This window comes from Oncorhynchus kisutch, linkage group LG1 (assembly GCF_002021735.2).
Source record: "Oncorhynchus kisutch isolate 150728-3 linkage group LG1, Okis_V2, whole genome shotgun sequence".
Taxonomy (NCBI): Eukaryota; Metazoa; Chordata; class Actinopteri; order Salmoniformes; family Salmonidae; genus Oncorhynchus; species Oncorhynchus kisutch.
Window position 1 is genome coordinate 29,229,148 of NC_034174.2, and position 27,189 is coordinate 29,256,336.

At 42.9% G+C, this 27,189-nt stretch overlaps 1 protein-coding gene across 13 annotated transcripts in view; it reads right to left on the reverse strand.

The window, feature by feature from the left end:
• Nucleotides 1-2,292: 2,292 nt before the first annotated feature.
• The window catches only part of LOC109896352 (voltage-gated potassium channel subunit beta-2), a 120,491-nt gene continuing 95,594 nt past the window's right edge, over nucleotides 2,293-27,189 (reverse strand). For 6 of the 13 annotated variants that reach the window (XM_031816033.1, XM_031816030.1, XM_031815984.1 and 3 more), the window contains 14 exons: nucleotides 25,047-25,090; nucleotides 24,658-24,695; nucleotides 24,299-24,378; nucleotides 17,809-17,853; nucleotides 17,214-17,258; nucleotides 16,651-16,694; nucleotides 16,027-16,113; nucleotides 15,416-15,424; nucleotides 14,870-14,955; nucleotides 14,442-14,562; nucleotides 11,347-11,441; nucleotides 9,902-10,022; nucleotides 6,846-6,934; nucleotides 2,293-6,299 (listed from right to left, as the gene is read on the reverse strand). In XM_031816033.1, the coding sequence (XP_031671893.1) occupies nucleotides 6,210-6,299; nucleotides 6,846-6,934; nucleotides 9,902-10,022; nucleotides 11,347-11,441; nucleotides 14,442-14,562; nucleotides 14,870-14,955; nucleotides 15,416-15,424; nucleotides 16,027-16,113; nucleotides 16,651-16,694; nucleotides 17,214-17,258; nucleotides 17,809-17,853; nucleotides 24,299-24,378; nucleotides 24,658-24,695; nucleotides 25,047-25,090 (994 nt within the window). In that variant the 3' untranslated portion in view covers nucleotides 2,293-6,209. Of the gene's footprint in view, nucleotides 6,300-6,845; nucleotides 6,935-9,901; nucleotides 10,023-10,947; nucleotides 11,203-11,346; nucleotides 11,442-14,441; nucleotides 14,563-14,869; nucleotides 14,956-15,415; nucleotides 15,425-16,026; nucleotides 16,114-16,650; nucleotides 16,695-17,213; nucleotides 17,259-17,808; nucleotides 17,854-24,298; nucleotides 24,379-24,657; nucleotides 24,696-25,046; nucleotides 25,091-27,189 lie in introns of those variants that run through there. The other 7 variants (XM_031816323.1, XM_020490632.2, XM_020490614.2 and 4 more) reach the window with 2 other exon arrangements.

Here is a 27,189-nt window from a genome sequence, read left to right on the forward strand (position 1 = left end):
CTCTTGACAGAGCTGGTGTAACTGAGTCAGGTTTGTAGGCTTTACCTACACAGGTTTTACCCACACATTTTCTATAGGATTGAGGTCAGGGCTTCGTGATGGCCACTCCAATACCTTGACTTTGTTGTCCGTAAGCAATTTTGCCACAACTTTGGAAGTATGCTTGGGGTCATTGTCCATTTGGAAGACCCATTTGCGACCAAGCTTTAACTTCCTGAGTGATGTTTTGAGATGTAGCTTCAATATATTCACATAATTTTCATTTCTCATGACGCCATCTATTTTGTGACGTGCACCAGTCCCACAACATGATACTGCCACCCCCGTGCTTCACGGTTGGGATGGTGTTCTTCGGTTTGCGAGCCTCACCGTTTTTCTTCCAAACATAACGATGGTCATTATGATCAAACAGTTCTATTTTTATTTCATCAGACCAGAGGACATTTCTACAAAAAGTGTGATTTTTGTCCCCAAACTGTAGTCTGGCTTTTTTATGGCGGTTTTGGAGCAGTGTCTTCTTCCTTACAGAGCCGCCTTTCAGGTTATGTTGATATAGGACTCGTTTTACTGTTGATATAGATACTTTTGTACCCGTTTCCTCCAGCATCTTCACAAGGTCCTTTGCTGTTGTTCTGGGATTGATTTGCACTTTTCAAACCAAAGTACGTTAATCTCTAGGAGACTTCCTTCCTAAGCGGTATGACGGCTGCGTGGTCCCATGGTTTTTATACTTGCGTACTATTGTTTGTACTGATGAACGTGGTACCTTCAGGCATTTGTAAATTGCTCCCAAGGATGAACCAGACTTGTGGAGGTCTACAATATTTTTTGTGGTCTTGGCTCATTTCTTTTGAGTTACCCATGATATCAAGCAAAGAGGGCACTGAGTTTGAAGGTAGGCCTTGAAATACATCCACAGGTACACCTCCAATTGCCTGAAATGATGTCAATTAGCCTATCAGAAGCTTCTAAATCCATGACATAATTTTCTGGAATTTTCTAAGCTGTTTAAAGGCACAGTCAACTTAGTGTATGTAAACTTCTGACCCACTGGAATTGTGATACAGTGAATTATAAGTGAAATAATCTTTCTGTAAACAATTGTTGGAAAAATTACTTGTGTCATGCATAAAGTAGATGTCCTAACTGACTTGCCAAAACTATAGTTTGTTAACAAGACCTTTGTGGTGGTTGAAAAATGAGTTTTAATGACTCCAACCTAAGTGTATGTAAACTTCCGACTTCGACTGAATATATACTGAGATCATGTGACACTTAGCTTGCACACAGGTGGACTTGAACTAATTATGTGACTTTTGAAGGTAATTGGTTGCACCAGATCTTATTTAGGGGCGAAATACATATGCACGCACCACTCCATATGTCCATTACAATTTTGTCCATTACTGCATTGTCGGAACTAGAAGCACAAGCATTTCGCTACACTCGCATTAACATCTGGTAACCATGTGTATGTGACAAATATAATTTGATTTGAAATCCAAATTAAAATCCATTTAAATTACAGGTTGTAATGCAACAAAATAGGAAAAACGCCAAGGGAGATGAATACTATTGCAAGGCACTGTATATATTTGGCATTTTTGTCAGAGCAATCACTATATACATGTGTTTAGTTTTACATCATATACAGTCATTTTTTAATTTGTATGTCATCTGCTCTTACGAAGCCATCAAAGGCAATACATCACCCATCAAAACCAATCCATGTATCTATATAGTGTAGGAGAAGATGATGAATCCATATCATACAATGTAAAGCACTTTGAGCTCCTGAAAAGGTGCTTTATAAATCCAGTCCCGTATAATATGTCTATTGCAAGTTAATCTGGTTTTATCCGCTCAGATGTTCGTAGTCTGTCCACCAGAGATACATTTTCAGTAAATGCAGTAGTTATGTTTGATGTACAGTATATGAATTGACTTGTTATACACGTTGGTGCTATTGTGCTTTAATCTACTGTATGTTGATCAGTAGATTAACTACATTCTGTTCAGTACATTTGTTTACTACAGTGTTTGATTGGGCAATTTTGATCCATATCCTCAACGTTTAGTTCACCCCTTTGGATTGCAGTGAATCAGGAACCATATGACCTGAGCAGATAGTTGGCTCATCCCGGTAATATTATACAGTACTTTGTATAACATGTATAAAGTGCTCTTATATTGTATACAGGTCAAGACAATGGACAGGACTTTTTAATCAGGACACCCAGTTAATAACCCATAAGATAAAAACAATCAATGAATGAAACAGACACATGGAAGTGTTGTTTTTCAAATTCATATTTTTTTCCATTGTCATTTTATTAAAGACCGAACCTGTACATTTTGTCTAAATTCAGATTCAAGCACAGTGCAGTTAGCAATGCCCGCATATGAAAAGAAAAAAGAATGAAAAGGCAGAGGTGATCACAACCATAACTATATACAAAAAGGTCAAACTATGTACATACAAGAGATAAGACAATGCATACGCAATACAAATAAATTGCTTATTTTTGTCAATCTTTACATTGATGCAATATTAACAGAGGAAAATGCAGCACGGTGAAAGAAAGGCCAGAACATAAACAAATGATCTCTAACATACAGCATTCTGTGAGATGAGCGTCATTAATCTGCAGGTCTGATGTCATAGCAGTCGGAGCTGATAGTAACATCAATACTATAATATGTTACAGTGGCTGTGTGGAGGGGGCACTGGACAGGGGATCAAAACACACTGGAACACAGAGACCCTAACCCTGCAATGATGAGTCTACTCACTAAACAGCCTGACTTACACACACACGCACACACACACATACACAGGTCCTAGACCACCAAGGGTGACAAGCAGGTACTCCTGGAAAGGCTTGAATGGACCAGGAGATGGTAGGAACAGCCCAATGAATGCCAGTTCTACTGTGGACACAATGCAGCAAACCTATACGGACAGTAGTTCATCATGTGTGGTGTATCAATGCTGTTTAAAGTCAAACACACTACTATATTCAGATCAAATTCTGCAATAAAAATCCATAGTGCTTTACTAGTACTCCTACTGCTTTCCTAGCCCAATATGCCAGTAAGGAGCAAGCCAGACAATTGATGAGCTCTGTGGTTCTCATCAACCTCTACAGGGCAGCCTAGAGGTGCACTCAACACCATTACAATTATCACCAGGCAAATCAGTGCACAGCTCTGTGCATGTACATGTCAAATTCAATTGATATTGTGACAAAGACCACCAAAATACGTCCATGGAAAACACTCATCGTTGTGGCAATGCCTTTGAGCTATTTTATTTATTAAACGTTTGTGCTGAATATTTTTCATTAATTTCCCTGCTGAAGACAATAAGACAGAAAATCATGAACAAATATTAAACAGAGTTCTATTTTTTTTAGAAAACCACATTGGCCTTTTCTACTAATTCACTCAGACATACATTGCCAGACACAGCAAATCAAATGTACACAGTTTATATTTAACTCATAGATGCTAAAAACAAAAAGGAGCATTTGTTTCCACTATGCCAAGTATTTGTTGTCCGACCAGAGGGTCTAGCAAAGCATACACACCTCTTCACTTTGCCTGAGAAGCATCCAAACCTCACCCACCATTACATTTAGTCATACTCACTGACACTACAGTACTATACAACTGTAATCATTGAATCTGAGAATGAGATGTTGGTGAGTATTCCTTATAGTTCCACTTGTAAGCATGCCCTTGCTTGTCAGAATAATCCCCATAGGCTGGGGGACGAGGGCTCATGCTGGAGGATGTATGCATCACATGCTCTCCACTTTGTCTCACAGTAAGAGGACCCAACAGCTAGAGAGTGAATACTGATCCAGGGCAGCGTCAGATGTCTTCAGTGTGCAATGTATAGGATTATTGAAAATGTATTGATTATCATCTGCCAACTGAAAATAAACGGATCATTCCATAAGTAGTGTACAATGCATGTGTACTGTATATGTGGGTATAAGCGTAGAACAGCATGGTCAAGTGATTATGCTGTACACATGAAGAGAGTCCATAGATAATAAGCTAGATAGTACGCATTTTAAGTCGGTCGCTATACTCTTCCAACAAGCGACAGTCACTTAGATGTGTCGCTGAAAGATGTTGGAATATCTTTGGCTCAAGCCACGTGAAAATGTCTTGATTGGACATTGGACAGGTCCCCATCCACACGTGAAAATGTCTTGATTGGACATTGGACATGTCCCCATCCACACGTGAAAGACGTACACATTAAATGCAAGTACACACATTCCCTGTTCCAAATCCCTGAGCTGCTGACACAAACCAGCCCTTTCTTCCTAGCAAGCCTCGCACGCATATGTCACACATCAGTCTTCACTTTGATTGGGCAGGAACAGCTGCCACTAAAACCAATGAGTCTTTCCATATACCAGGGACCACTGTCTCAAGCCTTGTTCATAACTTGTGCCCTTTGTGATGATCTTGTCCATGATCTGATTGTGTCCACATTTTCTGAAATAGATCTAAACATGGTATTAAAATGTGTCTCATATCCGTCTACTGTGTCCTCAGATTTCCTGGTCCCTCCCTGCATGCAAATTATTTGACAGTTAGTCTTTCAAAATAATATGTATTCATTTTAAAACACATATTGATGCCGTAGGTCAATGTCACCAGTCAATGATGTTAAAAAGCAGAATAATGATCATTTAAATGGTTTCTCTTTCCAGATCTGTCTTGTAAGATATCCAGACACAATGCGTGCCTCACTACCTCCGGAATAGATCAGGAAGATCACAATGCGTCTTTTAGTCATCTACACCGGTCTGAAAATGTAGTCAGAATCAGAATGTGGACAAGATCAGGACAAAGGATTTATATCCGAACGAGGCATAAACGGGGCTCAAGACCAGTCTGTGCCCTGACTGCCAATGGCAGCTACGGGCCTGCTGTCTCAGCCCAGCACAGCTCAAAATGAGCCTAAATAAGGCAACACACACATTGAGCACAATTTAGGTAATGTGCCGTTTTCATGAGAATTTGCTCTAAAATGACTAATAAAGAGGTCTGTAAAACTGACTGAGTAGCACAATTAAGACCATTACGTCTGATGCAGTTACAGTAAAACTTCAGAAAGTAACACTGCCACACAAAGGTAAATACAGATACAGCCATCATTTTACATGGCCAGTAATTAACCCTTTCTATGGCAATCAACTAGCCTGCTCAAGGTTCTTAGTGACAGATGACAGACCTGGCGCACGAGAGAAGCAGAGCTCAGAGCAGAGCTAAATCATTCCACTAGGGGGCAGTCCTACACCCTGCTCCACCTGGCTAGTGCAGTTAGTGCAGCTCAGAGGTGGGACTCAGACTAGGGGTTAGTCTGCCTGGCAGAACCAGCACTGTGGAGACCAGATTGACTGAGGGGAACAGATAGGAAACTGAAACTGAAACAGGAGAGGAGATTCTGATTCTACACTGAAATGACTGACCATGTGTGAGACGGTTTAATTATTTCATCCTCTCACAATGTTCAATAACCTCTCAATGACTGAACTGTACAATACTAAAGTGCTGATTGTTCTGCCTGCAAGGAGGCTAGTACACAGATTCTGTAGACCACACAAATAAAACAGATGTTGAAGATAAACTGTTATGGACATGTACAGGCAATTGGAAACAGAACTCCAAAAAACAAATGTGTTGCTATACATGTGCAACAGAGTATTTGTTGTATATTTGTATAAACTTAAATTCCACTGGTAAGCATTCAGTATTTCGATTTTATTCCACCTAAAATACAATTATATCTGTCTGCCAAGCAAGCGTGTGCTTTTTATTTGATTTTTTAGAAATAATATTTTCTTCGGTTTTTAAACTGCAGCTTCGGCTGAATTGTATGTATAACAGATTCATCTAGTTAACCCCCTGTTCTCTGTATTTTTTCTACGTATCCTTCCTTCCATTGCGGAGGTCACATATCTATTTATCATCCTTTTCTTTTCCCTGTAAGTCTAAATGATGCTCACCAGGGTGGCCGAGGTGGGGCCAGACTCATGCGCCGGGGTCTCATTCAGTAAAGCTCAAGCAAACAGAGGATCAGGCAAAGGTGGGGCATGGACCTGCGCTGCAGTCCTGGAGCAGTCCTGGAGCAGCCCTGGAGCAGCCCTGGAGCAGCCCTGGCTGACTGGCGCGGTGGCGAAGCGTTAGGAACGGTAGTCCTTTTTACTGTACGGCTTGTTCCCCAGGATGCTATCTACCTCGTGCGTGATGGAGGAGGATAGTTTGGGAAGAACCTGCAGGAGAAATTACAGATGCATTGAAGGAAACAGAGAAGGCAAGAGGTAGTGGTTCACTTGTAAAGATTACACATACTTTGTACCATTTGTATATATAGTACTGTGTTGCCCCTGGTAATGTGGACATAACATTTGGAAACTAAATATCAAATGCACTGAGGGAGACCACACATATGCTGAACACACACATGCAAAAGCCCACACACACAAAGTACAGCCGTTACAGCTCTTGAACACAATGCCACACTGAATGTAGTATATAACAAAGAAGAACACAGAAGGTTCTGGTTCACAAATCCCACTTCGACTGAAATTTGAAATGTTTTGCTTTATAAAAAGGGCCATAAGGGAGAGCCATTTTAGGAATCTGACATCATTGTTATGGACTCGAAGGGGGTGACATTTTGAACCAATTAAACATGTTGATTGATTATCAAAACGAATTGACAAATTATGCAAATCTACACACTTTCGCTTGCTCAGACACACCCACCTGGACCTTCACTGTGTGGTCTCACTTGGACCCTCACTGTGTGGTCTCACCTGTATTGCTCCTATATTCTCCATCAGCTGGTCGGTGCTGGACGCCCCCAATAAGACGGAGCTCACCCCTTCGTTTCGTAGGCACCACGCTGTAGGGGACGGGTAAACAGCAATGACACCCCAATATACTACACAAACAAGTCTTTCTCTCCCACATAACCCTGTCCCTCCCCACCAGTGCCTCAAACATACTAAACACATACAGACCTCCTAACACAAACATGCTAGACACATGTACTGTATAACACTGCCTCATACGTGTCACAAACACCTAATCATGTCTCTCCACAAAATATAACTACTAGACATGCACCCCAGATACAACACCACACACAATAAACATAACCTACCCTTCCTGAACATACACACCCAGAACACAGCCCCACCTGCATTCACTAATCTTGATCTGGAGATGTGATATTGTCTAAAAGGAGTAGTGTACTTCTGTACGGAGACCTTATGCCACTGTGTTCAAACACGGTGTGGGATTAGAACCTCCAGACACACTGGTGATGATGAGACAGAGTCCACTTCCAGGAACAGATCTGACCCACCAAATCTCAGGCTTTCCCAGGATTGAATTTAAAATCCAAGGATCCTCAGGACAGGATGGGATGGGTGTAGTAGATTACATACAGTGGGGCAAAAAAGTATTTAGTCAGCCACCAATTGTGCAAGTTCTCCCACTTAAAAAGATGAGAGAGGCCTGTAATTTTCATCATAGGTACACTTCAACTATGACAGACAAAAATCCAGAAAATCACATTGTAGGATTTTTTATGAATTTATTTGCAAATTATGGTGGAAAATAAGTATTTGGTCACCTACAAACAAGCAAGATTTCTGGCTCTCACAGACCTGTAACTTCTTCTTTAAGAGGCTCCTCTGTCCTCCACTCGTTACCTGTATTAATGGCACCTGTTTGAACTTGTTATCAGTATAAAAGACACTTGTCCACAACCTCAAACAGTCACACTCCAAACTCCACTATGGCCAAGGCCAAAGAGCTGTCAAAGGACACCAGAAACAAAATTGTAGACCTGCACCAGGCTGGGAAGACTGAATCTGCAATAGGTAAGCAGCTTGGTTTGAAGAAATCAACTGTGGGAGCAATTATTAGGAAATGGAAGACATACAAGACCACTGATAATCTCCCTCGATCTGGGGCTCCACACAAGATCTCACCCCGTGGGGTCAAAATGATCACAAGAACAGTGAGCAAAAATCCCAGAACCACACGGGGGGACCTAGTGAATGACCTGCAGGGAGCCGGGACCAAAGTAACAAAGCCTACCATCAGTAACACACAACGCCGCCAGGGACTCAAATCCTGCAGTGCCAGACGTGTCCCCCTGCTTAAGCCAGTACATGTTCAGGCCCGTCTGAAGTTTGCTAGAGAGCATTTGGATGATCCAGAAGAAGATTGGGAGAATGTCATATGGTCAGATGAAACCAATATAGAACTTTTTGGTAAAAACTCAACTCGTCGTGTTTGGAGGACAAAGAATGCTGAGTTGCATCCAAAGAACACCATACCTACTGTGGAGCATGGGGGTGGAAACATCATTTGGGGCTGTTTTTCTGCAAAGGGACCAGGACGACTGATCCGTGTAAAGGAAAGAATGAATGGGGCCATGTATCGTGAGATTTTGAGTGAAAACCTCCTTCCATCAGCAAGGGCATTGAAGATGAAACGTGGCTGGGTCTTTCAGCATGACAATGATCCTAAACACACCGCCCGGGCAACGAAGGAGTGGCTTTGTAAGAAGCATTTCAAGGTTCTGGAGTGGCCTAGCCAGTCTCCATAGAGGGAGTTTGGAGGGAGTTGAAAGTTTGTGTTGCCCAGCAACAGCCCCAAAACATCACTGCTCTAGAGGAGATCTGCATGGAGGAATGGGCCAAAATACCAGCAACAGTGTGTGAAAACCTTGTGAAGACTCAGTAAAAAGTTTACTGAGATAAACTTTTGTTATTGACCAAATACTTATTTTCCACCATAATTTGCAAATAAATTAATAAAAAATCCTACAATCTGATTTGCTGGATTTTTTTTCTCTAATTTTGTCTGTCATAGTGTACCTATGATGAAAATTATAGGCCTCTCTCATCTTTTTAAATGGGAGAACTTGCACAATTGGTGGCTGACTAAATACTTTTTTGCCCCACTGTATATATGTCAAACAGATGACAGGGATTATTCACTCACTGGCCAAGGCTGCGTTTTTATGTTCTGGAATGTTCAATTCAACGAAAACAATTCTGTACTGAACGACCAGTTTAAAAACGAGGAGGGGATGCGTTGTGGGTTGTCAGCATAGCCACTGACTGCCCCCTTTAAATATGTCCCTCATTACTTCAAGCCACATCTCACCACACCCACCAAACAGGAGAAATGTAACTCAAAGTCTGTTCAAGATCATACCAGAATGTTTTGGGGAAAGGTGTCGTTTAGTACAAACTGTTCTGCAATGTAGCAAACGCACCGTAGGCCAATGCCATCTATGACGTCACACAGCTACTTTAAACATACGACAGCCCTAAAGCTAGGCTATCAAGTGTGTAAAATAACAGGCTCTAGGTAACTAACAGATACATTTTTTTCCAATGTAGCGACTCTCGGGTGACATAGAATTGTGGTCCCGGGACAGTCTCCCTCTCTCATCTGCCATGCTTTAATAACCCTCCACAGAGCTGGGAGTCTGTCAACAGGCTCCTTCCCCCTCGCCTCAGAGTTATGTCTGCCATTCCATGTTACTGCTGACGTGGGGAATAGGGACACTTGCTCATCGTAAATACACACACAGCAGTGCACGCGACAGTAAACTCACCAACAGAATCAGTAGCAAGTTATTACCACTGGCTTGATAAGGCTGACTTGGGTTTAGGAAAAGAATCCTGGCTGCTCTAGCGTCTAAGAACTAGATTACCACAAACAGACATACAACATAATACAGACAAACATTCTCACACACAAACCAACAGTTGATAACCACCAGAGGGACGAGGAACGGACAGACAGACAGAGAGAGAGAGAGCGGCAGTGTGTGTCGGCGTACCGATGGCGAGCTGGGGCAGAGTGCAGCCCAGCCGCTCTGCGATTGCCTGCAGCTCTTTCAACTTCGCCTGCTGACGCCGGCCCTCTTCGCTCAAGATCTTGTCCTTCAACCACTGGTAGCCCTGTTGAAACAGCCTGCTCAAAAACACAGCCCTGCCCAACACTGAGGCACTGTACCACCTGTGTCGAGCAGGGCCTGCTTTTAAACACGTGACTCTGTTTGGTAGACCAGGGCCTGCTTTTAAACACGTGATTCTGTTTGGTAGACCAGGGCCTGCTTTTAAACACGTGACTCTGTTTGGTAGACCAGGGCCTGCTTTTAAACACGTGACTCTGTTTGGTAGACCAGGGCCTGCTTTTAAACACGTGACTCTGTTTGGTAGACCAGGGCCTGCTTTTAAACACGTGACTCTGTTTGGTAGACCAGGGTCTGGTTGTCAACTATTGTACAGCCCCCAGCAGACAGAGAGAAGGAGGACCCTCTCTGGCTCATCTCTCATGTTTCACACACATACAGTGCAAACACACATTTGTTCCAGGATCTAAATAAATGTATAATTATTGTTGCGATTGTGTATAATTCCTTCTAAATATGAATGTACAGTCAACATATTTCAACAGGCTAAAAGCAACCTTGACAAAGGGATTTAATTTCCTGTGTAATAGCCTGTGTAATCCAATGACAAGACCAGGAACAAGCAACCCATCAGTGATTGGATCAGCCACCTACACTGTCATTGATCAGGCGCCAACACCACAACATACGAATTAATGATCCTTATGCAAAGCTCTACTCAGGAGAACATTATCCACGTAGTTAGATGGAGAAATGGTTTCCTTAACTGTACAGGGTTAAAAGACCATAGCAACCCTGCATACTTCTGCAACAACACAGGCACAGAGTAAGCCCTAGTTTCTGAATTGGTGATGCAGTATATGCATGTTGTTGTCATTTGATCTGTGTGTGTGCGCGTGTGAGTGTGCATGCACGTGCCTCTGTGTGTGTGTGTGTGCGTGTGAGTGTGCATGCACGTGCCTCTGTGTGTGTGTGTGTGTGTGTGTGTGTGTGTGTGTGTGTGTGTGTGTGTGTGTGTGTGCGCGTGAGTGAGTGTGCATGCACATGCCTCTGTGTGTGTGTGAAATGTGTGATAAGATGCTTGTGTTGACACCACCAAATAACTGCTGGTGGTAGAGTTGCTACAGAGCTGGTAAACAGAATGGATACACAGAGTTGGTACACAGAGTATGCCGTCACAGGGCACTCAAAAACAAACGTATCTAGGAGACATCAAGTTCTAGAACCTGAAAGACACAGAAAACAGCCATTAAGACAGGAACCAGCCAGGATAAGAAGAGGGCTGAGGGAGAAGAGGGGTTGACATGAGACCAAAGGAGAAACAAAAGCGGTGAACAGGGGGGGCAGGAGAGGGGTGCGGGTAACGCTACCTTAAGAGAGGCGCGGGAGTAAGGTGGTACCCCACTGTCGTATTTCCCTGAGATGATCCCACAGGCCAGCGGTGACCATGTCATCGCCCCCACACCTGAAAACATGGGAACATTGGGTCAGCGCCGTCACCATCACCACTCAGTCCAAATATGCTGTTCAGTCTATACTAAGTCGTCCAAAAATAGGAGACAGGACAGCATCCGGTATTTACCAAGAAAAACACAAAATTTACAAAGAAACCTTTGGTAGAGGCAGCATACTTTTATCTACGCAATCATAGAATTACATATTAGAGTTACAGTTGAAGTCGGAAGTTTACACACACCTTAGCCAAACACAATTAAACTCAGTTTCACAATTCCTGACATTTAATCCTAGCAACAATTCCCTGTGTTAGCTCAGTTAGGATCACCACTTTATTTTAAGAATGTGAAATGTCAGAATAATAGTAGAGAGAATGATTTATTTAAACTTTTATTTCTTTCATCACATTCCCAGTGGGTCAGAAATTGACATATACTCAATTAGTATTTGGTAGCATTGCCTTCAAATTGTTTAACTTAGGTCAAACGTTTTGGCTAGCCTTCCACAAGCTTCCCACAATAATAACAATTTTGGCCCATTCCCCCTGACAGAGCTGGTGCAACTGATTCAGGTTTGTAGGCCTCCTTGCTTGCACAAGCTTTTCAGTTCTGACCACAAATTTTCTATGGGATTGAGGTCAAGGCTTTGTGATGCATGCTTGGGGTCATTGTTCATTTGGAAGACCCATTTGCGACCAAGCTTTAACTTCCTGACTGATGTCTTGAGATGACGCTTCATTATATCCAAAATTTTCATTCCTCATGATGCCATCTATTTTGTGACGTGCACCAGTCCCTCGTGCAGCAAAGCACCCCCACAACATGATGCTGCCGCCCACGTGCTTCACGTTTGGGATGGTGTTCTTCGGCATGCAAGCATCCCCCTTTTTCCTCCAAATATAACAATGGTCATTATGGCCAAACAGTTCCATTTTTGTACGATCTTTGTCCCCAATTGCAGTTGCAAAACGTAGTCTGGCTTTTTTTATGGCGGTGGCTTCTTCCTTGCTCAGCGACCTTTCAGGTTATATATATAGAACTCGTTGTTTTTTAATTTTTTATATAAATGTATCTGTTATTTTACCAGGTAAGTTGACTGAGAACACGTTCTCATTTGCAGCAACAACCTGGGGAATAGTTACAGGGGAGAGGAGGGGGATTAATGAGCCAATTGTAAACTGGGGATTATTAGGTGACCGTGATGATTTGAGGGCCAGATTGGGAATTTAGCCAGGACACCGGGGTTAACACCCCTACTCTTAAGATATGTGCCATGGGATCGTTAATGACCTCAGAGAGTCAGGACACCCATTTAACGTCCCATCCGAAAGACGGCACCCTACACAGGGCAGTGTCCCCATTCACTGCCCTGGGGTATTGGGATATTTTTTTAGACCAGAGGAAAGAGTGCCTCCTACTGGCCCTCCAACACCACTTCCAGCAGCATCTGGTCTCCCATCCAGGAACTGACCAGGACCAACCCTGCTTAGCTTCAGAAGCAAGCCAGCAGTGGTATGCAGGGTGATATGCTGCTGGCATTTTTACTGTGGAGGCTGATACTTTTGTACCGGTTTCCTCCAGCATTTTCACAAGGTCCTTTGCTGTTGTTCTGGAAATTATTTGCTCTTTTCGCACCAAAGTACATTCACTTCTATGGGACAGAAAGCGTCTCCTTCACGGGATCCCATGGTGTTTATACTTGCGTACTATTGTTTGTACAGATGAACGTGGTACCTTCAGGCGTTTGGAAATTGCTCCCAAGGATTACCAAACTTGTGGAGGTCTTGGCTGATTTGTGATACAGTGAATTATAAGTGAAATAATCTATCTGTCAACAAATGTTGGAAAAATGACTTGTGTCATGCACAAAGTAGATGTCCTTACGGACATGTCAAAACTATAGTTGTTAACAAGAAATTTGTGGAGTGGTTGAAAAACGAGTTTTAATGACTCCAACCTAATTGTATGTAAGCTTCCGATAACTGTATAATAATGATACTATCTATACTGAACAGAAATATAAACGCAACATGAAACAATTTCAAGTTACAGTTCGTATAAGAGTTACAGTTCGTATAAGAGTTACAGTTCGTATAAGAGTTACAGTTCATATAAGAGTTACAGTTCGTATCAGAGTTACAGTTCGTATAAGAGTTACAGTTCGTATCAGAGTTACAGTTCGTATCAGAGTTACAGTTCGTATAAGGAAATCGGTCAAATTAAATTCATTATGCCCTAATCTATGGATTTCCCATGACTGGGTAGGGGTGCAGCCATGGGTGGGCCTGGGCCCACATGTGGAACGTACCGCCAAATTCAGCCAAATTCTATAAAACGTTGTAGGCACCTTATGGTAGAGAAGTTATCATGCAATTCTCTGGCAACAGCTCTGGTGGACATTCCTGCAGTCAGCATGTCAATTGCACACTAACTCACAACTTGAAACATCTGTGGCATTGTGTTGTGTGACAAAACTGCACATTTTAAAATGGCCTTTTATTGTCCCCAGCACGAGGTGCACCCATGCAATGATCATGCTGTTTAATCAGGTTCTTCATATACCACACCTGTCATGTGGATGTATTATCTTGGCAAAGGAGAATTGCTCACTAACAGGGCTGGAAACCAATTTGTGCACAACGTTTTAGTGAAATAAGTTTTTTGTGCATTTGAACAATTTCAGGTATTTTTTATTTCAGCTCATGAAACATGGGACCAACACTTTACATGTTGTGTTTATATTTTTGTTTGTAATCATTTAAAAAGGTAGACTCAGCTAAATGACATTTGCTACGAGCAGCACCACAGATATTGTGATGAGCAAGATGCAAGACAAAGTCACACACAGTATCTGCGCATGTGCAGGAGCTTGCTTCATTTTTAACTTTGCGTTTTAAGGCTCCTAGTTGTTGCAGAAATTGACCCACTATGCTGTTTACTTGGTTCATCTACGTCATATTGCTGAGTCTACCTTTAATAGCTATCTCAGTGTCCAGACCAGCTCCACTCACCTATCTTATGGAAGAGCTCTGGCAGCTGCACCTCCACCTTCTCCCTCTGGAACATGTGATACTCTGCCTGCTCACAGATGGGAGGGATCTGGTTGAACTGCCGCGCCACAGAGTACGCCTCCTACAGGACACACAGGGAACAGCAGCGGTTAGCCTGAAGAGTACTGTACAGTAGGCACTGGCTAATCAAAGCATGAACAATTTCAGGGATATTTTATTTCAGCTCAAGAAACATGAGACCAACACTTTACATGTTGGTCCCATGGCTGTGACGCCAATCAATCAATATTATGGAAGTCATGATCAGAATATGTCACAGTCAGTGAGAGGATGTTATAGTGGTGTCATGTCATTGCCGGTGCTGAGACTGGGTCTGGGCAGAATGATGACCGGAAGGAGAGGAGGCTGTTTGTGTGTGTTTGTCTCACCATGATCTCCATGGGGCTCCAGCGGGACGTGCCCCAGTACATGGCCATGCCCTGGTTGATCACGTGGGTCATCGCCCGCACCGTCTCTGTCAATCAAAAATAAAACAATACACACGCACACACTACAATGAGCAGAGAGACAAATGCTGTGTAGCAAACTGTTCTGATCCCAAGTAGAGCAAGTCAGTCAGACATGAGCAAGTGATTTACAGTTTGCCCGATGGCCATGTTTGAGCTTGTGTGCAACAAAAACAGAAAGCGCAAACACAATGAGGATGAGAGAGAAAGAGAGAGAGTAAAAGAGTGATTAGGAGAGCCTGTAACATTAACACAGCAGCAGCACCACTCTCTCCCTCTCTCTGTTCTGTCCTCAGGCTAGTGCCAGAGAGGTGCACCAGATGGCCAAAGTACTTCTTCAGGTACAGGTTCAAACCTTTCCCTGTGAACTACTGCAGTTTATCAACTGTTGAACTCCTAAAAGGGCAGATGGGTAAAACATAAGAAATGGATAAATCCAAAGCTCATGCATTTATTATTTTTACATACCAGCTATCCCTGGTTCAAGAGAGGCAGAAATAGAATGACAGGAGTAATGTTAGGTACAACAACAGCGGAGATGGTCTGTGTCAGGGCAGAGTAACAGTAACAGGGACAGTCTGAGGGTGTTGTAACCTTCCTACTGTAGCATGGCCCATAGAGGACAGATGAATACTGTATGACAGGAGAACACACAGAGTACTCTGTCATTTAAAGCTCTTCTGCAGACTTGTCTCCAACATTCTATAGGATCGTGCAGTTCCGGTTTTAAAACAATGTGTTGTCTTACAACACATTTCACTGCACCCATCCGGTGTACAGCATGTGACAATAAAACATATATTATTAGTATTATTTTTTAATTGTGTTATTTTTTGCTCCAGCAGTTTTCACTCATATTTAACATTCCCCAGGGCATTGGGAAGCAAGCCAGTAGGGAAGGATAGGGTGAAATGAGGACATAGTTTCATGCACTACACAGAAACATGTAGCCTAGTGAGTTAGAATGGACATAGGCATGTCAGAGAAGCTCATGGGATGGAGAGAACCCAGCAGGAGAATAGAGAAGAGGCAGACAGCAGAAGCCAGTGATAGAGGCAGACCAAGATGTTCCTCCTTACCTTCCATGGGAGTGTTGGGGTCCGGTCTGTTTGCAAACACCACGTCCACATACTCTAGCTGCAGTCTCTCCAGTGAGGCCTTTAAACCTACAACGACATGCATCACAGCCAGTTACACACACTATTATTGTTCAGGGACATGGTTGCAGTCATATCTTATTGAGTGTACTATTGCGAGTACAGCCCAACTGATGTTTCTGATGCCAATTAACATTTTTGGGGGGACAAAACCTAACAATAGCCAATCAAAAGAGCAATTGTCAAAGAAATATGCCTTAAATGTTGCTTTATTACATTGTGACATGAATGGCATCGTCAGAATGGCTGCAAGTGTTCAGATAAACATGACATTCCCTTTTGCCCCCCCCCTGGGCTCTAATTGCGAGGTAGTGCTTAATATTATCAAATAATGTGATTCTAATAAGGTGTTATTTTTCAGAGAAAACAGGAACTAGGATCTTTCTCAGCAAGACTCCTATACCCCAAGAGAGTCCACAATTATCAAATTGGAGTCTCTTCTCCCTGGAGCCAAAATTACTAATCAGGATGTTGTCTGATGCAATGTCAGCATTTAATTTCTCATTCTGCCCTTGCTCTGCGTGATCAAGGACAGGATGAGCTTACCTTCTATAATGTGTTTTCGGGACAACCCTCTTTCAGTCTCTGCTCTATGGATGAAAAACATATTCCAGAATCAGTTGAATTACAGCAGAGCCACAGCAAGGCTTTATTTTCTTTTCATCATATCATTCAGTCCATCACAGTAACATCCCAATATATACATTTCAGCTTGACTAAAAGCCCATTATAAACTGGGTTGCTCGAGCCCTAAATGCTGATTGGCCGACAGCTGTGATATATCAGACCGTATATCACGGGTATGACAAACCATGTCTTTTTACTGCTCTAATTGCTTTGGTAACCAGTTTATAATAGCAATAAGGCACCTCAGGGGTTTGTGGTATATGACCAATATAACACACCCCGTCGGGCCTTATTGCTTGATAATAACATCAGCACGGACTACACATAATCACATTAACCAGAGGGCCACTGGGAGGGAGGAATTATTTGCATGGCATTACATATATACTCTATGACAGTGCCAATCACTCACAGCCCCAGACACATTACAAAGAGCAGCATATTTCTCATTCAGACACACAACCAGAGAAGAGACAACATACTTTCCACCCCAGAAGATCTTTGTTGTGATCACCAGACTGGAACGTCTACATGAGAAGGGAGAGAAAACCCATTTCATGTGAGACCACACAGAACATATATAGACAATGAAGCACAGAGAGAGTGTTCCAAGGTTCTCTGGTTGACATTACAGAGAGGGTGTTCCAAGGTTCTCTGGTTGACATTACAGAGAGGGTGTTCCAAGGTTCTCTGGTTGACATTACAGAGAGGGTGTTCCAAGGTTCTCTGGTTGACATTACAGAGAGGGTGTTCCAAGGTTCTCTGGTTGACATTACAGAGAGGGTGTTCCAAGGTTCTCTGGTTGACATTACAGAGAGGGTGTTCCAAGGTTCTCTGGTTGACATTACAGAGAGGGTGTTCCAAGGTGCTCTGGTTGACATTACAGAGAGGGTGTTCCAAGGTGCTCTGGTTGACATTACAGAGAGGGTGTTCCAAGGTTCTCTGGTTGACATTACAGAGAGGGTGTTCCAAGGTTCTCTGGTTGACATTACAGAGAGGGTAATTACAGGAGAGGAAGAGTGAGGGCGCAGAAATGAAACATGGCTCATTATGAGAGTAACCTCCGTACGAACATACCTCCATCCTTTCTTCTTTATGACGTTCCCCAGCACAACCTCAGCCCTGAGAGAGAGAGGGAGAGAGAGATCAGATAATGGGCATGGTCAACTAACAACTACACATACTATGATGCAAAAGAAAACAGATCAGCCCTTGAAAAAGAAGATATCACAAAGTGTGGTGGTAACTCTTACAACCCTCACCAGTGTCTCTATAGACTTATAACAAAGCCCTCCTGCAGTGTGTGGAGTTAAACTCAGTGAACTGGCTGGTATGGCTAGTGTGTTACAGGCTCCACGTCAATCAGTCATTAGCAGCAGTGGGGGTGCCAATTAGGCCCAACGTGGCCTCCATTAGGGCTGGGATGACTCCTGTCACTGCGAGGGAGGAAGGGAGGCTACAAGGCTAACAAATGCCATGTTTTCCTATAATGTGAATTCTGTGTACGGCAAGCACAAAGTGTCTGAACTCCCCCTCTCTGTACCCCCTCTTCCCCTCTCTCTGCTTCTCTTTCCCTTGTCCCTCTCTCCCCCTCCCAATCCGATCTCTCTCTGCCTGTGTGTGCAGCCTGCTGGTTTGAGCAGAGGGAGCGGAGAGGGAGAGGGAGGGTAATTTCTGGAAGGCTAATGCCATCAATGTTCCCTCTAAGCTGTGCGCACGCTCAGTAGCACCGAGACTGCCATGCTGCTCCCTGGGTCTGCCGTGCAAAAATATCAGCCCACAGAGAGAAGAACGAGATTGAACTTCACTCAACTTTCTAGAGCAGGCCTCCCGAGTGGCTCAGTGGTCTAAGGCACTGCATCGCAGTGCTAGTTGCGAGATTCACTAGAGATTCTGGGTTTGAGTCCAGGCTCTTTCTCAGCCGGCCGCGACCAGGAGACCCATGGGGCGGCGCACAATTGGCCCAGCGTCGTCCGGGTTAAGGGAGGGTTTGGCCGGCAGGGATGTCCTTGTCCCATCGCACACTAGCGACTCCTGTGGCGCAGTACACGCTGACACAGTCGCCAGGTGCACAGTGTTTCCTCCGACACATTGGTGCGGCTGGCTTCTGGGTTAAGTGGGCATTGTGTCAAGAAGCAGTGTGGCTTGGTTGGGTTGTGTTTCGGAGGACGCACGGCTCTGGACCTTCGCCTCTCCCAAGACTGTACAGGATTTTGCAGCGATGAGACAAGACTAACTACCAAATGGATACCACAAAATTGGGGAGAAGAGGTACGGGGTAAAGAGGTACGGGGTAAAGAGGTACGGGGTAAAGAGGTACGGGGTAAAGAGGTAACTGGCCAATCAGATGGCTCAGATAACCGTTTCTGCAGGAACTTAGCAGGCATAAAAGAAAGCTACAGAAAAGTTGATTTCAAAATGTTTAAAACCATGACTAGAGAGAGAAACTGTCAACTTTATGAGTGAGTTCATGTTTAAGATCTTACTCAGCACTGTCAATACTTTTTATTCAAAACGTTTACAAGCCATAAAATGCGAGTTCTTCCTATTTCTACTCAGAGCTACAACAAGCAGTGCATCAGTAATGAATGAGTAGGAAAGTGTATCTATAGGCTTGAGTTGTTATTATTAGCGGCTTGGGTCTTTTTTAATATCGAGGAATATTTAACTTTCTCTGTTTATAGGAGTAACATGAATTTGTGCATGATGCAGTGTAACTTGAGTTTCGCCATCATCTGGAAGAATGTGTCACTTTTTGGTCAGTGTCAGTGGAGGAAAGGGAGAGTGGAGGGATGTTGAGATGCGGACCCTCAGTCTAATGCTCTTTCCCACATCTGAGACTGACCATCAGATGCAGGCACAAGAAGCCCCCCCCAAAAGTATGTAAATACAGTGCCTTGCGAAAGTATTCGGCCCCCTTGAACTTTGCGACCTTTTGCCACATTTCAGGCTTCAAACATAAAGATATAAAACTGTATTTTTTTGTGAAGAATCAACAACAAGTGGGACACAATCATGAAGTGGAACGACATTATTGGATATTTCAAACTTTTTTAACAATTCAAAAACGGAGAAATTGGGCGTGCAAAATTATTCAGCCCCCTTAAGTTAATACTTTGTAGCGCCACCTTTTTCTGCGATTACAGCTGTAAGTCGCTTGGGGTATGTCTCTATCAGTTTTGCACATTGAGAGACTGAAATTTTTTCCCATTCCTCCTTGCAAAACAGCTCGAGCTCAGTGAGGTTGGATGGAGAGCATTTGTGAACAGCAGTTTTCAGTTCTTTCCACAGATTCTCGATTGGATTCAGGTCTGGACTTTGACTTGGCCATTCTAACACCTGGATATGTTTATTTTTGAACCATTCCATTGTAGATTTTGCCTTATGTTTTGGATCATTGTCTTGTTGGAAGACAAATCTCCGTCCCAGTCGCAGGTCTTTTGCAGACTCCATCAGGTTTTCTTCCAGAATGGTCCTGCATCCATCTTCCCATCAATTTTAACCATCTTCCCTGTCCCTGCTGAAGAAAAGCAGGCCCAAACCATGATGCTGCCACCACCATGTTTGACAGTGGGGATGGTGTGTTCAGGGTGATGAGCTGTGTTGCTTTTACGCCAAACATAACGTTTTGCATTGTTGCCAAAAAGTTCAATTTTGGTTTCATCTGACCAGAGCACCTTCTTCCACATGTTTGGTGTGTCTCCCAGGTGGCTTGTGGCAAACTTTAAACGACACTTTTTATGGATATCTTTAAGAAATGGCTTCCTTCTTGCCACTCTTCCATAAAGGCCAGATTTGTGCAATATACGACTGATTGTTGTCCTATGGACAGAGTCTCCCACCTCAGCTGTAGATCTCTGCAGTTCATCCGGAGTGATCATGGGCCTCTTGGCTGCATCTCTGATCAGTCTTCTACTTGTATGAGCTGAAAGTTTAGAGGGACGGCCAGGTCTTGGTAGATTTGCAGTGGTCTGATACTCCTTCCATTTCAATATTATCGCTTGCACAGTGCTCCTTGGGATGTTTAAAGCTTGGGAAATCTTTTTGTATCCAAATCCGGCTTTAAACTTCTTCACAACAGTATCTCGGACCTGCCTGGTGTGTTCCTTGTTCTTCATGATGCTCTCTGCGCTTTTAACGGACCTCTGAGACTATCACAGTGCAGGTGCATTTATACAGAGACTTGATTACACACAGGTGGATTGTATTTATCATCATTAGTCATTTAGGTCAACACTGGATCATTCAGAGATCCTCACTGAACTTCTGGAGAGAGTTTGCTGCACTGAAAGTAAAGGGGCTGAATAATTTTGCACGCCCAATTTTTCAGTTTTTGATTTGTTAAAAAAGTTTGAAATATCCAATAAATGTCGTTCCACTTCATGATTGTGTCCCACTTGTTGTTGATTCTTCACAAAAAATACAGTTTTATATCTTTATGTTTGAAGCCTGAAATGTGTCAAAAGGTCACAAAGTTCAAGGGGGCCGAATACTTTCGCAAGGCACTGTATATGTTCACTCAGCTGTGCTTCACAAGTAATACAACAACGGATCTATGACCGGTGTGATCATAAATATATATTTTTAAATGGCCTGAACAACAATGCATTGACAGGGCAATTCAAGCAAAGCCAATATGCTACGATAACGTACGGTAGGCCTAAAGTTTACTGCACAAACTTGATTGCTACAGTACTGTTTTTAATTGGTTAATGTTCCTTAGGCTTATGTTTTTTAAGTCATGTTAAAAAAAATCTGAGTGGTAGATCTCAGCTTGAATTTTGAATCAAAGTGATCTTGACTCAGAAAAGGTTGGTGACCACTGTTCTAGAGTTTGCCTTTACTGTGGCAATTGTGATCGAATCAACACGATATTAGCCACTTTCAAAGCAACATACCGAAACAAAACAAACGACACAAGAGATTTTGTTGTCGGCAGAATGCATCGGAGTAGGATTCTTTTGCATTGACATGCACTACTCAGCTCGTACTCTACATAGACCGGTGCAGCATAAACAATCAGAGCTGCAGTAGGCTTATATGCAAATAGACCATTGCCATATATGGATCTGTGCCATTTACTTTGAACTGGACTGTGTTTACTGCATGAGCAATAGTCAGTAGATGCGCTTGTTTTGAGATCAAAGCCAGAGCTGCATTTAACCATGTGTGCACATTTAGTTCATATTCTTTGCTAGTTAGTGAGTTATTAGGGGTGAGTTATTAGGGGCTGCAGTTGGGAGCCTCTCTCCCGCTCTCTATCCACTCTACAAAACCAAAATGTTGACTTTGTGGCAAAATCAACAGTGAGGCCACTAACACATAATTATACCCATATCTAGACTCAGTCCACTTTACTGTTTGACTGACGAGGTCCTCATATTACTAGAGCTGGTGCTTCACAGAGACCGTGTGAAACGTGGTAGATATGTGCTCCTCTGTCTGCATTGAAGTCCCTCTCTTCTGGTGTGTGTGCTACACCTCGTGTAAAGCCTCTCAGCGCTGCAGTTTGCAGTAGGCTATAGGCTGTCAGGATTAGCACCCAAAGAAGACAGTCAGGGTTCTGACAGACTGTCAGATCCATTTGCATGGCACACAGATCTGTCACTCTGTTGATCTGCCAGTTCTAATGTCACCATTGTGTGGAATGATGATGGTAAAGGTCAACTTTATTTCCCTTGTCCTTCAAGTCTGCCACCACTACCTTATGTTACAGTTTGATATGTCCTCTCCTTTCCAAAGCTCAGCTACAGAAGCCACATGTAGGTGAATATTCAAAATAGTGCTGAGTGATTAGTGCTTTTTGAGGTTGGGTCTGTTTCGGATAGATTATTAAAAAGTATTCACAATTTTCCATTTCGGTTTCGATAATAAAAAAACAAACATGAAATGCACTATGCATTATGTGGGCTGAATGCTGTAATAACACAGAATAAAACAATGAATAAAAGTCTTATGATGGTAGTGACTGACCATTACTGCTTATCACTTATTAACCATTATTTATTCACATTACTACTTAATACAATATGTCAGTTGTTGTGTATATTACATGTGTTTCATTTGATGACTATTACTTCATTCCAAGTGACCATCTCATCTCTATAGAGCTACTGCCTATGGTGTCTGACAAAATACACTATTTTAGTAGTTCTTCAAAGTAAATAAGGCATACATTTATAACTGCTGAATAGCAACTATCAATAACTTAGATAATGTATTTTCTGGTAAAAATTCCTTGCGAAGCAACTGCTCTCTATGTATCCCTATTGATCGTGCATGTTTCTGTTTCTTATGTAGCAGGAGTCAAAGAAACACAGAACGGATAAGTAGGCGCGCAATAGATGATGGTAGTTAATTATCACATTTTCTGCACTAAACTATGTAGAACACTGGCCTGCTGGAAACTACAACTCCCAAATACATGGCACAGTTCGGGTGCGATCTGATTTATCTCTAGAGAAACTGCAGCGCAATGTGCGCATTGAGCTAAAAACAAACAAACAATGGAATTAAAATAATTGATCCGAAGTTGGTCAATGAACAAAAAATAGCCGACATTTCAGTTGAACACTCTTTTATCCACACGTGCCTTGGACAAGCCTGCAAAACTGTTTACATAAACATGAGTGATTAATTGCTCTGTAGCCTTGAGCTCCAGACCTGGGGGGAGAAACACCTCATTTATAACATTCATCATACTGAGTTCTAGTGGTATTTTTGATGAGAGGTCAAGGGTCGATCATTCATGATGGCTTGAATACCAGTAGAACCCGAACAGTGATATTTTGCCAACTCTAACCTTTGTAGGGCTTCATAACATCTCCTCAGACAGTTGTATACACCATTCTGGATTAATGGATCTTTGTTGTGAGGAAGGATGAACTCCTTTCCAACAGTACCTCAGATTAACAGACTCTAACTCTTCTCTAAATCCTCCCCAAGGAAATACTGGTCTCTCATTGTGGCGATATGGTATATTTCCCAAGGTGTTAATATTATGTAAAAGACTGAAGAAAGAAAATAACAAATGGTTGATGCCTTTATCATTTTGAAGTGGATAAAATTGTAAGGCCTTGTATTTGCAAACATGCCTGCCAACTATCTACGCGGGAGGCCGCAGAGGCGCACAGACTCATGGTAAGTGCATCAGTGAGCGTTTCATCTGAGCCTCTGGGCCTCAGATCCACCAAACCAGAGGTTTAATCAAATTGAATGAGTTCTCTAAAGATGTGTGATGGCCTGGGAGACTCCCTCAACGTGCTGTCGGCTAAATCATCACGACCACACTGGAAAGACTGGAGACCAGCACCAGCTTCATTGGTACTAAATGTGAGTCTACACCATATCATTTAGATGAGTCCCCCATCTCATTAATTAACACGCTCATACATTCATTGCCACCTGTTAGGTCAGCGCTCATTCAAACACACTACAGTACATGTGTTTGCCTATGCTTTGCTTGGCTATGTGGCTTTGTGTGGTATGATCCTGTGATTCAGCAGTCATTGATATCTAAGTGATGTCTGCATGAAGATGTGATGTGGACAGTCTGGATGATACTCACTTCCCTGCGGCGTAGACCTCTGCTGTGTCAAACAGATTGATGCCGTTCTCGTAGGCCAGACACAACAGCTGCTCCGCCATCTGTTGGCCGGAGAGTGGAGCGAGGGAGAGGAAAGAAAGAGGAAGGGAGGTGGTCGAGAGATCACTGATCGGCGCTTAAGTGTTTTCAACTATTAAAACCCGGTCTGCATGGGGTTGTAACCTTCCGTGCTATGGCACGCGTGTTGCTTCTCTGGCTCTCTATGTGTCAATATGTTTAGAGTGTAAGCAGTGGACTGCAGAAGCATGTAGATAGTTGTGAAATTGGAGTGTTGACTGACTGATAGAATAACAGAAAAAACACAATCCATCTGCTCTCACCTCATCTGTTATCTGCCCTCCGAACGTCACCCATGTTCCTACAGAGAGACGACAGGGAGACTGTGTTAGTAGTCTATCAGACTAGAGATACATAGAGAGAGCAGTGTTGAAGAGGCAGTGATGCCACACACTGACTACTGTAGCTGTTTAATTATAGTTGGAAGAGATGAGGCTTTGGCAGAGTTTGCCATAACAGTGTTAGTCAACAGATGGAGGTCTCAGCTTGCATATCTTCACTCTCCAAGATATTTGCTAGGAAAATTATTTGGTGTGAAATAAATTCCCTCTGTGGTTCACTTTGTGCATTTCTAGTGAAAACAACAGCAGTCTGGGTCACCTCTAACACATTTTTGTCTCCTAGCCCCTCCGCCACCCCCCCTCACACTCACCTAGTCCAAGGCAGGACACCCTCAGGCCAGACTTCCCAAGGTTTCTGTCAGAATACAGAGAAAACATTATCCTTAATATGGTGTTGATACTTGCGCTGTGCTTTTTAGTGCTGTAGCTTTTTTATATAGTCAAGCTTTGTTTAAAGTAGTTCCATGCTTCATGACAACTAATGTATCAGTGTCTCCACTGACACAGACTACTGGGAGGATGTAACAACTATGGCAGTTGACAACCATGACAGCTCACGAAAAAACATTTTGTCTCTCTGTACTCTGGATGCAGATGGAGGGTAGCAGGCCCACAGATGCCCACCAGGAACACGGATGCTGACAGTAGGATTATGTGACTTTGTGTGTGCATGTGCCTGGCCATGTGTGATTCCACAGGAGGGCTGACAAAAGAAGTGTGTGTTAATCTGGCCCAGCATGACATCCTGTGGAATATCTCAGTTCACACCAGGAAGCCTAGGCCCACGCCTCAATCCCCTATAGCCAATCACAAGCTTCGACTCCAGCTCAAACCCGTATAGCAAATCCCAGTCCCTAGAAAAATCGCAGCTCAGACACAGACTCCACTGCTGACAGACATACACAGGTTTGGTTAAGTTCTCTTTTACCTTTCAGTCTAAAAAGTCACAGGTAAAATAAATAATACACTGGGAAAATCTGCAGTAGGTAACAGGCTTATTCTAGTGTTAGAAATTCAGTGGCACAAAAAGCATATTTATTTTCTCCATCAACATTTCAAGCACATTCAATTATTAATTTGGGCAGTATTCAAAAGATCGAAAGCGTCAAGGTTGCATAGCTTTCTGTGCGGTGCATTTAACAGGCTAATATCATTTCACCAGGGCAGCTTTGTCATGGCCAATAACTTAAAAAACATTGTCATGGCAACACAGAACAGTGAACCACAGAGTACGATTTGAGGCGGAGCTAGGCTACAACCTTAAATGCTGCACTTGTCATAACAGGTACACCACAGAAATAAGTAGAACCATTTCATGCATTTCTATGGATTACACAATGTACAGTGCCTTGCGAAAGTATTCGGCCCCCTTGAACTTTGCGACCTTTTGCCACATTTCAGGCTTCAAACATAAAGATATAAAACTGTATTTTTTTGTGAAGAATCAACAACAAGTGGGACACAATCATGAAGTGGAACGACATTTATTGGATATTTCAAACTTTTTTAACAAATCAAAAACTGAAAAATTGGGCGTGCAAAATTATTCAGCCCCTTTACTTTCAGTGCAGCAAACTCTCTCCAGAAGTTCAGTGAGGATCTCTGAATGATCCAGTGTTGACCTAAATGACTAATGATGATAAATACAATCCACCTGTGTGTAATCAAGTCTCTGTATAAATGCACCTGCACTGTGATAGTCTCAGAGGTCCGTTAAAAGCGCAGAGAGCATCATGAAGAACAAGGAACACACCAGGCAGGTCCGAGATACTGTTGTGAAGAAGTTGAAAGCCGGATTTGGATACAAAAAATATTTTCCAAGCTTTAAACATCCCAAGGAGCACTGTGCAAGCGATAATATTGAAATGGAAGGAGTATCAGACCACTGCAAATCTACCAAGACCTGGCCGTCCCTCTAAACTTTCAGCTCATACAACGAGAAGACTGATCAGAGATGCAGCCAAGAGGCCCATGATCACTCTGGATGAACTGCAGAGATCTACAGCTGAGGTGGGAGACTCTGTCCATAGGACAACAATCAGTCGTGTATTGCACAAATCTGGCCTTTATGGAAGAGAGGCAAGAAGAAAGCCATTTCTTAAAGATATCCATAAAAAGTGTTGTTTAAAGTTTGCCACAAGCCACTTGGGAGACACACCAAACATGTGGAAGAAGGTGCTCTGGTCAGATGAAACCAAAATGGAACTTTTTGGCAACAATGCAAAACGTTATGTTTGGCGTAAAAGCAACACAGCTCATCACCCTGAACACACATCCCCACTGTCAAACATGGTGGTGGCAGCATCATGGTTTGGGCCTGCTTTTCTTCAGCAGGGACAGGGAAGATGGTTAAAATTGATGGGAAGACGGATGGAGCCAAATACAGGACCATTCTGGAAGAAAACCTGATGGAGTCTGCAAAAGACCTGAGACTGGGACGGATATTTGTCTTCC